The 13,060-nt window shown below is 39.4% G+C and overlaps 1 protein-coding gene across 2 annotated transcripts in view; it reads right to left on the bottom strand.

The window, feature by feature from the left end:
• Positions 1 to 13,060, bottom strand: part of abca1a (ATP-binding cassette, sub-family A (ABC1), member 1A) — a 50,331-nt gene that overhangs the window by 34,086 nt on the left and 3,185 nt on the right. For both annotated transcript variants that reach the window (XM_037532632.1, XM_037532633.1), the window contains exons 3-5: positions 10,368 to 10,461; positions 5,715 to 5,856; positions 5,287 to 5,405 (exon numbers count right to left, since the gene is read on the bottom strand). In XM_037532632.1, the coding sequence (XP_037388529.1) occupies positions 5,287 to 5,405; positions 5,715 to 5,856; positions 10,368 to 10,461 (355 nt within the window). The remainder of the gene's footprint in view (positions 1 to 5,286; positions 5,406 to 5,714; positions 5,857 to 10,367; positions 10,462 to 13,060) is intronic.

The following is a 13,060-nucleotide window of genomic DNA, read 5'->3' as shown; positions in this document are numbered from 1 at the left end:
AGTATTCCTTCCACCGCCCAATGACGTCTTCAGTCGAAGTCAGCAGCACACCATCTCCACTATATACAGTGCTAGTGGCACACTGCTTTCCCCTTCTGAGTCGCCTGACGGTTTGCCAGAATCTTTTCGGAGCCGACTTAAAGACAGTTTCCAAGGCCTCACCAAACTCCTCCCATACACAGGTTTTTGCCTTGGCAACAACTGAAGCCGCAGATCGCTTGGCCTGTCGATACCTGCCAGCTGCCTCTGGTGTCCCACAGGCCAACCATGCCCGGTAGGACTTCTTCAGCTTGACGGCATCTCTCACCTGGGGTGTCCACCACCGAGTTCGAGGATTACCGCCCCGACAGGCACCAACTACCTTACGGCCACAGCTACAGTCAGCCGCTTCAGCAATGGAGGAACGGAACATGGCCCATTCTGAGTCAATGTCCCCCACCTCCCCCGATATCTGGTCAAAGTTCTGACGGAGGTGTGAGTTGAAGATCAATCTGACAGGTTCTTCTGCTAGACGTTCCCAGCAAACCCTCACTATGTGTTTGGGCTTGCCTGGTCTGACCGGCATCTTCCCCCACCACCTGATCCAACTCACCACCAGGTGGTGATCAGTTGACAGCTCAGCTCCTCTCTTTACCCGAGTGTCCAAAACACATGGCCGCAAGTCCGTTGACACGACTACAAAGTCAATCATTGAACTGCGGCCTAGGGTGTCCTGGTGCCATGTGCACTTATGGACATCCTTGTGTTCGAACATGGTGTTCGTTATGGACAAACTGTGGTTTGCGCAGAAGTCCAAAAACTGAACACCACTCGGGTTCAGATCAGAGAGGCCATTCCTCCCAATCACACCCCTCCAGGTCTCACTGTCATTGCCCACGTGAGCGTTGAAGTCCCCCAGTAGGACAATAGAGTCTCCAGGAGGAGCACTTTCAAGCACCCTTCCCAAGGACTCTAAGAAGGTTGGGTACTCTGAACTGCTGTTCGGTGCATAAGCACAGACAACAGTCAGGACCCGTTCCCCAACCCGAAGGCGTAGGGAAGCTACCCTCTCGTCCACCGGAGAAAACCCCAACATACAGGCACCGAGTCGAGGGGCTATGAGAAAGCCCACACCTGCCCGCCGCCTCTCACCATGGGCAACTCCAGAAAAGAATAAAGTCCAGCCCCTCTCAAGGAGATTGGACCCAGAGCCCAAGCTGTGTGTTGAGGTGAGCCCGACTATATCTAGCCGGTATCTCTCAACCTCGTGCACCAACTCAGGCTCCTTCCCCACCAGTGAGGTAACATTCCAAGTTCCAAAAGCCAGTTTCAGCAACCGAGGATCAGAACGCCAAGGCCCACGCCTTCGGACACTGCCCGATCCACAACGCACCGAACCCCTACTACTGCCCCTCCCATTGGTGGTGGGTCGATGGGAGGGGGGACTCATGTAACTCCTTCGGGCTGGGCCCGGCCGGGCACCATGAGTAAATGCCCGGCCACCAGACGCTCGCTGGCGAGCCCCTCCCCCAGGCCTGGCTCCAGGGTGGGGCCCCGGTAACCCTGTTCCGGGCAGGGTACACAAGTCCTGTTTTTGTGTCTTCATAGGGGTTATTATGGATCACACTTTGTCTGACCTGTCACCTAGGACCAGTATGCCATGGGAGACCCTATCAGGAGCTTTTGCTCCAGACAACGTAGCTCCTAAGATCATTCAAGCACGCAAACCCCTCCACCACGATAAGGTGGTGATCCAAGGAGAGGAGAAAAAGTGCCCACATATAGCAATATTGTTCATGCTTTGGTATATGATGGCAAGGATAAACAGAGGGCAGAGATAGAGTGAGGGCAAACAAGGCCCTCTTAACAGTATTTAGTGTGTCAGAATATTCCAGAAGCGTTGTCAGTGTAAACCAGACTGAGTCAGCCTTCTTCCCCTCAGAGGTTACTGTCGGTCTTTCCCCTTTGTGCAATATTAACATCTTAGGTCCAGGAAGGAGCTCAAATAACATTCTTTTGGTGTCACCTGTATTTTGTGGTGAGAGCGCAATGAACCAGGAAAGGCACTCCTTTAATACTCATTAAACATGGCGCTTTTCATTTAATCTCAATCTGCAACTCCTGTGGCATACTGTCATTGCTACAGACGTGTCAGATTTCTTTAAAAATATTTCTTTAAATTGTTAAACTTAAATTTATTGCCCTGTTTTACAATGAACTCACATAGACCTCAGCAAATTTCCTTAGTAGAATTCCCATCTGGAAGAAGGGGAAATGTTTAACTGTAGGTTGGCGCTCGGGGGCATGGTAATTCTCTAGGTGCTGAAGGCATGTAGGTGTTGCACGCTTTGCAAAGTAGGTCTCAGGAGCAAACAAATCCCACTCTGGGGCCATTAATTAAGATCTGTCAGCACCAGGTAGAAAGCTACAACTCCCAGCATGCTTCCTAACACTTAACACTAAGTTAAATGAAAGCTGAAACCACAATATTCCATGCTATGTGACTTCTGTAATCCTTTAGTGCTCTGACTGGCTAAAGGAATATGACCAAACATGTTAATGAGACTAGCAATGAATGGACATTAGTAGCCACTAATTAGCATAATTTCCACATTGCCAAGTGATGGCTATCTGATTTTGTTCCTCTTTAGCAACCTTAGCCTTTTTCAAAATACTAAATAATGAAGCCTGAGTGTCAAAACCTATAAATGGAACTTAGTGAAGCACACTTTAAAACACCTGATGAACCCAGCACAAATGCTGTCCAGTAAAATCAACTTAGAGTAGAGAGAGTGACTAATGACAGGCAGCATCCTGCTGTGTAGAGCCAGATCTTGTGCAAGCATGCAAGGAAATGTTACAATGAACTGGAGGGGTCATCGAGTTTTGCTGGACAGTTCTCAAAGGGACTGAAAAAGGAATGGGTGACTGCCTGAAAAGACTGGCCTAAAGTAATTAGTTAAGCCGCACTAAGCAGCAGAGGGACAAAAGGTAGCGGGTAAAAGGACATGCAGGTTGCCTATAGTGTGTGTGTGTGTGAGTGAGTGTGTGTGTGACAGGTTTTCATTTGCATATATTTGATTAGAAGTGGGTGTTTGTGTCCCATCATTGACCATCCAATATCAAATTGCAAAATCAAATATATCAAATGTATTCAAATGACAAAATTAAACTCTGCCTTACATAATAGTCCAACTCTTAGTGCTAGGACAAGATATGAAGGCAAAGTCATGAATTGGCCTATTCAGTCTCCGCCCACAAAAGCGCTCTTTTGTAGCCCCTGTTGCAAGTTGGACAAGCTTTGCCGCACACTGATAAAAGCCATATCCAACCTAACGAGAAGGTGTAGCACAGGTTTTTGTCAAAATACATATATTTAGTGTGCATTATTAATATGAAATGATATTTATTTTATATATGTGTGCATGGTCATAGACTTAGGACAGACTGAGTATTGTTTTATATAGTGCAATCAAGATATGTACCACCTTCAGCTGTCGATTCAATAAAAATGTTTTTTTATTTATTTATTTTTTAATGTGGCACTACTGGAGCTTTCAGCTCATCAAACCACAGAAAAACTAAATATCATGACGATGCATATCTTGACATTACACACACAAAAAGCTGCACTCAATCCATCCTAACATTGTGACCTTTCACATGCATACAAGACAAATACTTTTCTTATTCATAAGGTTTAATGGGATTTTTGCTAATGTTCTGTAAAGCCTTGTCCAACCCTGCCGCAGTTGCTATGAGAGAATCTCTGGGCTGTATTCATTCAGTTATTTGGCCTCTAATGGAAATAATCTAGACAGCAATGACCTGAATTTAACAAAGTCCTTCAAATGGCTCTTGTCAACAACACTGTAGCTGGTGAAAAATGTTTATGGGTCTGTGCATTGTTCCATCGTGTATGATACCACCATGTTCTTTAAAAACCTTGAGGCTCTTCCAAATGGAAAACAAAAGAAAGAATGCAGGAACAAGTAACATGTAAACAGTAAACTTCTGGCGTGTGAGTCTAAGTGCAGGTAGCTGTTTGGCTGCTGGCACATGTGTACATTTGTAGCATTGCTAAGCTTCCAGCGGAACTGTCTTGCCAAGATGGCATAGCAAGCCATTGCATAAACCCAAGCCAGCTGACAGTCGGAAAAAACAGAAATGTCATGTTTGCAAACATAATGTTTATGGAAAACAATTAATAATTGTCTTTCTGTCTTTGTTCGTTATTGTTACATGAATAATTATCCATTTTGAAATTTAAATAATGCTGTAAAATTACTCAAAAACATTCTTTTTTTAATCTGGCATCCAAAATGGCATAAATTATAAAATGCTACATCAAACACAAATGTCATGTTTTCTGGTTGTGAGAAAATGATCTAGATTATGTGGCACAAATCTGAATATTATCAACATGTATGAAACATAAAACACATGTAGTGACAAAAGTAAGTAAAACAAATGACAAAACCGCACTGAATCAAATGAATTTTTCCAGGGTACTGTATCTTGGTACATGCTAATCAGATACCATATTTTAGAACATTTGCAGAAAACCAGGAAGCGAGACAGGAAACAGACAGACATAGACGCCCCTGGTGTCTTTAAACTGTGCAGACAGATACAATGAGCGGCTGCAAGCTCTGGGAGGGTGTGGGCCTCACATATTTCCCTTTAATTAGCCCCATGCACGGGACAAGCAAGTTATCTAATGCTGCCCAGCACAGGGCATGGTCTGATAATGCACTACAGCTGGTGAGGGAAGCGTGAGGTGCTACATGTGTGTCACAGTATGTCGTTTTTCTGAACTTGAAACAACAGCAAAACATCAGTAAAAGAAGTTTAAAAAAATAAATAATTATATTTATCATTGCCATAAGTACAATTACTATTTAGCCTTATTTAGTCTACTAAGGAACAGGAGAAACAGGCAAACACTTGGTTAATAAATAAGATGATGGCCAACATCCAATCAGCTCCTTGTTACTATGCAGTGGCTTCACTGGATTTTTTTCCACAACATTCGCTTTCAATAACTCTTCATCTCTATTTGCAGTTTTATAAATGTGGGACGGTAAAAAGTGAATTGTGACATACTGTGATAACTATAGCAGATCATCACATTGCTCACCCATGTCTTATATGATGGTAAGCATTCTTGCTTGGAAACTCTAAATCATACTAAGATCGTAGGACCCTGAATTGAGGCTAGTAGGTTTTCACATGATAACTCCTAGTAATCCTTCAAATAAAAGCCACAAGGCAAGGCATGTGGCGATGAGGAAAATATTGGCATACCTGCAGTGTTCCTTTGCAGTTTCCTAAGGGCCCTGACGAGTCCCTTGTAGCCTTCAAAGCTCTTGTCGTTTTGGCTGTAAAGGAGGATTTTCTTGGCATCGATAAACAGCCGGGAGATTCTGTAAGAGATACAGAGACAGAGTCAGTTACAGTTACATAAACTTTAAACTACCACAGTGTCTAATTAGGCTCATTTAGCGTCAGAGGGTCTTTCCATGTGTTTACTTTACTGCTTCCATCTCCATTTGATTTTGAGATTTTTGCTGGAAATCATATGCTGCGTTCACGTCATGGGCGAACTCAAATTATAAGCTACGTGTGCTGTGGGAGGCACCATTTTATGACTTAAAAGGCTCAATTTTGTCTGCTCTTGAACTGAATACAAAATGAAATAGACTCTATTAAAGTATGGATCATGGAGGGCTTACATGGAGTCGTTGAAGTTGCCCACCACCCCTGGCGTCTCTCCAGGAGTGGGATAGCGGAAGCAAGGGTTGTTAGCGTTGCAGATGATGCCTTGCACCCATGGTAGAGTACCCGCCGAAGGCATGGCCTTGTTGGGAAAATGGCCTAAGAGGTGGGAAGAATCTTTCAGTTATCAAACAATCCAAAACAATATGAATCTCAATCCCTGAAAACAAAATTTTATGAAGATTCTTTAGAAAATGATTTGATGGATTGTGAAATGTCTGGCTTTGCGAGATTTACTTAGATTTTCATTCTATAAGAAGTGATTCAATGAATTCTCAAATCTCTGCCCACAATGACTCAATCAGAAAACAATTCTTGAAGAAGTGATTCAAGGCGTTACGAAACACCAAATTTGATCACAGTTCAATCTGATTTTGGCTCTTTAGGATGCAATTCATGGTATTTTAAACTCTAAAATTTCACAATTATTTAATTTTATTTCATTATTTTGTCTCAATTCACAATTATGATTGGAGCTGCACTGAATTTACAAATGTGACTGGATAAGCTATTTTCAAAGTGGAATTTAGACAATGAAACAAACAAATATAAAGGTCAGATTTTTTTTATTGTTACATTTGAAAATATATAAGAGAATTTTATTTTGATCAAAGAATTAGATTAGATTAGATTAGATTAGATTCAACTTTATTGTCATTGTGCAGAGTACAAGTACAGGGCCAATGAAATGTAGTTAGCATCTAACCAGAAGTGCAATATATAACATTATTTACATAAAGTGCGGTGGTAACAGTGACCAGTGCATAAATATAACTGTTATATACATGTGTGTATAAGTGAAATGTGAAATATGTAATATAAAATATGAGACATACAATATAAAATATACAGTGTTATATATGCAGTGTTATATGTATCTATCTATCTGTGTATTATGTTTATATACAGGAATGTACATATTGAATATATAGTATATAATATACATATATACATAACACATACATAAAGTGAGATATGCAGTAATATGAATGTAGGTTATTATATACACATGCGTATACAAATATAGACATGTAGATGTAATAGATACTGTACAGATCAGGGAGCAGCAATACAAATGAAAGTTAGTGTATATCTTTACAAATACTATTGTAGTCAATTAGAATCAATTCTAAAATAATTAAACACAGATCATTACCTTTTTTACACCCTTAAAACATCGACATAAAAAATGGTCACACAACAAGCTTGATTGCTTAAACTGTATTGCCTCATATTACTCAGAAAGTGACAGAAGACTGTTCTCCTTTGGCATCCGCGAACTGACTGCCTAAGTAAATAATTACACTATATTCTGACCTGAACAAGTTTATCAAGTTTACAAGTTACACGCGAAGCTCCTTGCTATTTTGAAGCCAAAAGGAGCTATTCTGACTTCAGTAGGTGAAACATGTAGGTAAAGTATGTCAGGTGCATTAAGGTTAATAAGGTGATGGCCTTTTTTTTCCCAGTGGCTTGGCCTATGAAGTCATCTGTGAACAGGGAATTGAGCACACTGTGCACAAACACTGTTACACTTTATTTACTTTTCAGTGGTGGGTGAATCACATCTCACAGGCAGGTATAAGCTCGAAAACCAAGGCAAAACAGCCTTCAGCCTTTATAACAGTGATTCTGTTAGGTCACGTTCTCTATGTCATACACAGTACTGTGCAAAAGAGAGGCCATGCTTGATTTATTTATTTAACTTATTCATTTTTCAGCATCAGGAGAAAATCAGAAAAGATATTTTACAGAAAATTACACAGAAACCTCAACATCTAAATACAATACACTTTTACTGGCCTTTATTAAATTAAAATCCCAGGCTTATAACATACTCAGACTTACTATTCAGTAACTACAGGGACTTCAGTGTGAACTGATTGAGCTGTTTTTAGGTCATAAAAGTGTGAAATAAAACTCTAGGCCTGCCAACTGCCCTGGCCATTTAAGGGATTAATAAAATATCCTTTAATGCCCTTTGCTTTATTACAGATGCTGTTTTATTACAGATGCTGTTCCGTTCCGGAGTCAGAAGTACTATTTCAATTTTTGAAAGAAATCTGCAGGGATATTTTTCCACACCTCCAAAGTTCAATCTTACAATCTGGTTTCCTTTTATGGTTCTCATGATCCAAATAATCCTAAACACTTTCAGTGATGGTTTTTAGGACTTTCAGGACTCTGGGGTGGTCAGTCTATAGGTCTGAGAACACTGGCAGTTTTTATTTTTTTATTTTCTCAGTAAAAGCTTCTTGACAGAAGAAGACTCAGATGCTGAGTTGCTTAATTACAGTGGAAGGACGGACAAAAACTCCTATGGATTTTTTCTGATCTGAAGCAAGAGTGGAGCTTGTTTTTCTTCTCTCTTTTAAAGATGAAAGCTTTATGTACTGTTTATCTGATGGTGACAGTCTTTGTGGTCTACCAAGTCTTGCATGGAGGTCATTTTCTCGGTAACTTAATGAGTTTTTGCACTCCAATTTTGGAAACTCTTGTTTTTCTACTGTTTTTCCACCCTTATGGAAATGTATTACTTGAATTAACTGAAATCTTGCATTTAATGGCTGAAGGGTGGTCTCTGACATTTGCGCAGTACTTTACCGGTTCTTTTTAAAAATACCATTGGTTCCAATATAATTCCATCACTGCTAGTGGAAAAGAAAAAAGTGTATCAGGAAGGTCCAAGGCCAAAGTACAGAATTTTCAGAGAATAGGTAAACACTCTAAAAATCCTGGAAGCACATTTCAGGGCTACTGTATCACATGTACTTCCACATTGTTCTAGGAGCTGCTCTGGCACATTGACCTCATTGCTTGGGGTCACTTTCAAACAAAAGCAAATATTTACGCTTCAACTAGGCTCAATGCAAATACTTCAAGTTCAGGCTAACGTAAATAAAAAACAGGCTGACCTTGTAAGACCATTCGGCTGAGTCATTACTCTAGTCATTTAAATTCAATCGCTTTATACATTGCTCAGTTACTTTTACATTTATTCAGGTAACCTGCTCGTGCAATTTCAAAACCACAATTTCTGCAATATCTATGCACAAACAGTTCATAAGCAGTAAAAAAATTGGTAATCTATCATTCACATCATGAAGTAAGGGGCATGTCTGGCTGTTTATGAAGGTAAAAAATAAGATCTGTATCACTAAAGAGCCATGAAAGTCACCCTCTTGTTTCTTCTAGGACAGAAATCTCTACAAGAGATGAAACAAAGATCACTTCCAACGCGTTTACATATGTGGATAAACAAAGAGTCAAAATATGTGGCGTTTTACTTTGTCCTCTGTTTACAGATCATTTTATTGGATATTTCAACTAATGAGCTTATGACATGCCATCATGTTAAGAAATGCTAACTATTTGGTTACCATAAAAGCTGCTGCCTGTTATTTAGCACGAGGATTTTGTGACAAGTTGAATGACGTTCAGTTGGGATTAAGACGATGTAATATCTTGGCAAGTGAAACGTAGGCGAATTTATTTTATCTAAAAGATCATGTTATGACATCAATAATTTTTAAGGTATTTTATCTTAAATTAGATTTTTTAAGCAAGTTTTGCTTTTTTCAAGTACAAATGACTACAAATATCTGCCTGTGCGGTAAGACAACTTCAGCTGCTAAAATCAGTATACCAGTGGGCTGCATAAACTCATATTTTACAAGCTCATAATGAGAAAGTTTAAGCATATTTCCTACATTTAAGAGGTATTCACTTGTCAATACTGCAAAAATGTATTATTATTATTATTTTAACCTCTTATTCTCCAGGGTATATTTTGGTTACACCCTGGTTATAAATGGTTTGTCCATTTTAATTTACTTGACCAAATCTTAAGGCAAATTATTCAGTAACTGCATGAAATAAATGTAAACGTTTATTTATTTATATATTTTATTGTAAAAGCTCCCCTCAGATTAACAGAACATGTGTTTTATGATCACACATATTGCACACATATGCTTACAATTTGCTGCTGAAAGCCAAAAATCTCAGACGCTCTTTGTATTATTTTATAAAAATTAGTTTTTACAGAGTAGATGACTGAAGATATGCCATCTGTTTATAGTTTATAGGCCAGATTTGTGGGAAAATGGGTCAAATTTCAGTAGATAAAAAAAAAATTCAGCTTCTTTTATTGTAAGGGTTTAAAATCACATCATCTATTTGACTGGAAAGAAGACAGTTACAGCCTCATATGACACCCACATTTTGAATGTACCTCATGAAATATGAAAGTTATGAAGAACATGCTGAAGTGTGTTTAGGAACCACCGGTGGCTCCAAGGAGTTTAAGAGGTTAAAGTAAGTAACCCCACTGCCTTAAAATTTTGAGGTCATTCAACTCCTAATAGTGGGTAAACAGAACAATAACACATTTCACGTCCTGTTGACTTATTATTTGCAGTGAAGATACCACAAGATACCACAGATACCACAAACCTCCATGATTTTGATACGCAGTCAGAAGCTTGTGACTGGACCAGTTCTCATGACTCATGTACTACAAGTCAAGAAAGGAACTGGAAGTGGGCAGAAAGTTCTGGAACTGAGCACATTTGATTTTCGATTTCCATTTTGTGTCAAAGTTCACTTACATTCATGTTGCTCATACGGAGGATAGTGGAGTCGCACGGATATCAGAATGAAAAAGATGAAGAGGGGCCACACGATCTCAATCAGCAGCTGGATCTGTGAGAGAATAAAGAGATATGACTGTTTGGCCTTTCACAGGTTAAATCGTTTTGGTGTTACTGTAGCATATAAAGTCTACTGATCTTGGCTGACAGGCTCAGATATTTTACCTGTGCACAAAAATCTTTCTCCAACATGAATAAGGCTTTATATGGGCAAATGACTAGCACTGCAAGTGCATTGCTACATATGGTGATTATGATGAGCCTAACAGTATATTAAGAAATACTGTTGAATCAAAAATGTGATGGGTAAAGACTGCCGTGCAGTACTTTGTCCAAAGCTGGCTTTTGTTGGTCTGATGCCCTGATTTATCAAAATAGACAAAGAAACTCATCTGGAACTGTGACTGGTGAGAAGTCTCACCATGAGGAGTAAAACACTGACTGGCTAAAAACCTTGTTTGCATAAAGCAGTTAAAGGCCAATATGGATATTGAACGATTAGCAAACAATATACTGTGCAGCCTTAATGCATGACTGCAGTTTATGTAAATTAACTTTCAAGAACTGAGAATTTCCAAGGTTGGTGAGGTAGCTGCCTAAAACTGAAGTGAAAGAGTCGCTGATAATTGATAGTGTCTTCTGTTTGTTCACGCTGTTGATGATGATGTTTTCTGGTGCTTTCAGTCTCGCTCCTAAGAGAACTGTGCAAGTCAGAGGCCACCCTTCATTTATATCATTTTCAGTCTAAACGACCTCTGAGTACAAGTTATTCATTTTCCAGCATTAGGAAAAAACAGAAAACACTCATTTCAAAGAAAATTACAGAGAAGCCTCAACTTTCTTTCTTTTGGTATTTAGTGTGTCTGCACTGTGCCTTTACTACAGCTCCCACTGTTTTCAGGAGGCCTGTTTTCAGGTCACAGAAGGAACTTGAGTGCTATTCTCCCACATCTCCAAAGTTTTATTTGCAAATGTTTCTTTTTTATCCATTTCTGTTTCTTAGTAACAGCTTCTTGACAGCTACACATCCTTTGAGGCCCACAGTGTTGTGTTGTCTTCACAATGGAAAGGCACTACCTTATGCAAGTATCTTATACCGTCTCAGAAATATCTCCTTAACAATGGGTACTTAATGGTTTTAACTTGAAGTTAAACAAATGTAGGGTGGTCTCTGACTTTTGCAGGGTACTACGGATGTCTATTGCTGTTGGTTTAAGCTTAACACATACATAGAGCGAGCAATTGATGTTCCTGCTATAAATGGACCACAATTGAATCAATTACACTGCCCATAAATCATTTAATTTTACAGTTTTCTATATTTTGAAATAATAGTGAAGACATAAGAACTCTTAAATCACTCTTATGGAATGGTGCAGTGACCACAACAGTGGTAAACAAATCAAAACTTCTTATATTCTTCAAAGTAGCTGCCATTTGGAGCACATTAGCCGAAATGTCTGAGATTGTGAAAAGCATATATTCCGTCAAACTCTTAAGTAATTCTGCGTATTATCTTTAGTTAATAGTCATGTCACTGTTTGAATAATAAAGTCGACTCATCTTCCAAAGCAGAATTTAGGTAGACTTTGGATTTGCACTGCCTATGACTGTCATCGTTCTCTGCCTTGTGGTTAAAACCACAGCGTTTCGGTGCTTTTAAAGCCTTGTCAGCCATTCTGTATGAGGCACATTTCTGTGTTGCTGCATGTTTTCAGTTTTGTCTACGTTGCTACACTATTGCTGCCACACAAAGAAATGGTAAACAACTGGTCAAAAAGACATGCCAATCCCCACACATGAACAAAATAGTTTAAAGGGGGCCTTTTGGGTCTGAAGGGGGTCAACAGTAATGCAGGAGCTTGTGGGGTGGCAGATGATCCTGAAACATCAGCTGTTTGAGACAATCCTCTTTTCATTACGAGTGTTTGTTCCCAGCTGCCCGTCTACATCTGTTGGTAGGCCCCCCAAACCCTCAGCAGATGCTTCTAAATGGGCCTCCAAGACAGAGTTTGAAGTATATGTTTTAAAAATGCTACATTTGGTCAATAATTGGTTAGTAGAATCAGGCGTGTTTGAGTTGAGCAATCACAAAAGTGTTATGAACTTTTGCCCTGAAGCCAGAGTTAGACACCAGCAGGTATTTTCAGATGTTCATGGATTCAATATTCCAAGCATCAAGAACCTACAACATCATATACTGTAGTTATCTATTTACAGTCATTTTGTCTCAAGGTTTGTTTGCCACTTTTGAAAGTCAAGGCATTCTGAACATTCTAGATATTGTTTTTATTGTTTCTTCGTTTTCACTGCTCATCAGTCTGAACACATCTACCTCCTCCTACATTTATCTGCAATCAAGTTGGGTTTTATATTGTTCAAAACATTCCCTAAACAGACTCCAAACTGTTGATTTGCACTTTGGTAGATTGTGCCAATTTAGGCAAGATGTTTAGACAGTGGTTTAAATAAGACATCTAATTCAAAACCAAATGTCCAAAGTATAAAGCGTGAAGAACAGTGATGAATGTTTTACCATTATAGTCAATGTTTGATCTCCATGTGAGTTTAATCCTCCGTAATGTCTTTAGAGCACTGCTCTTTTAAAGCCATGGGAGCAGTTTTCAAAAGTCAGAAGATAAAACAACTTA

This window comes from Pygocentrus nattereri, chromosome 22, assembly GCF_015220715.1.
Source record: "Pygocentrus nattereri isolate fPygNat1 chromosome 22, fPygNat1.pri, whole genome shotgun sequence".
Lineage (NCBI taxonomy): Eukaryota > Metazoa > Chordata > Actinopteri > Characiformes > Serrasalmidae > Pygocentrus > Pygocentrus nattereri.
This window is presented reverse-complemented; position numbering and strand designations above follow the sequence as displayed.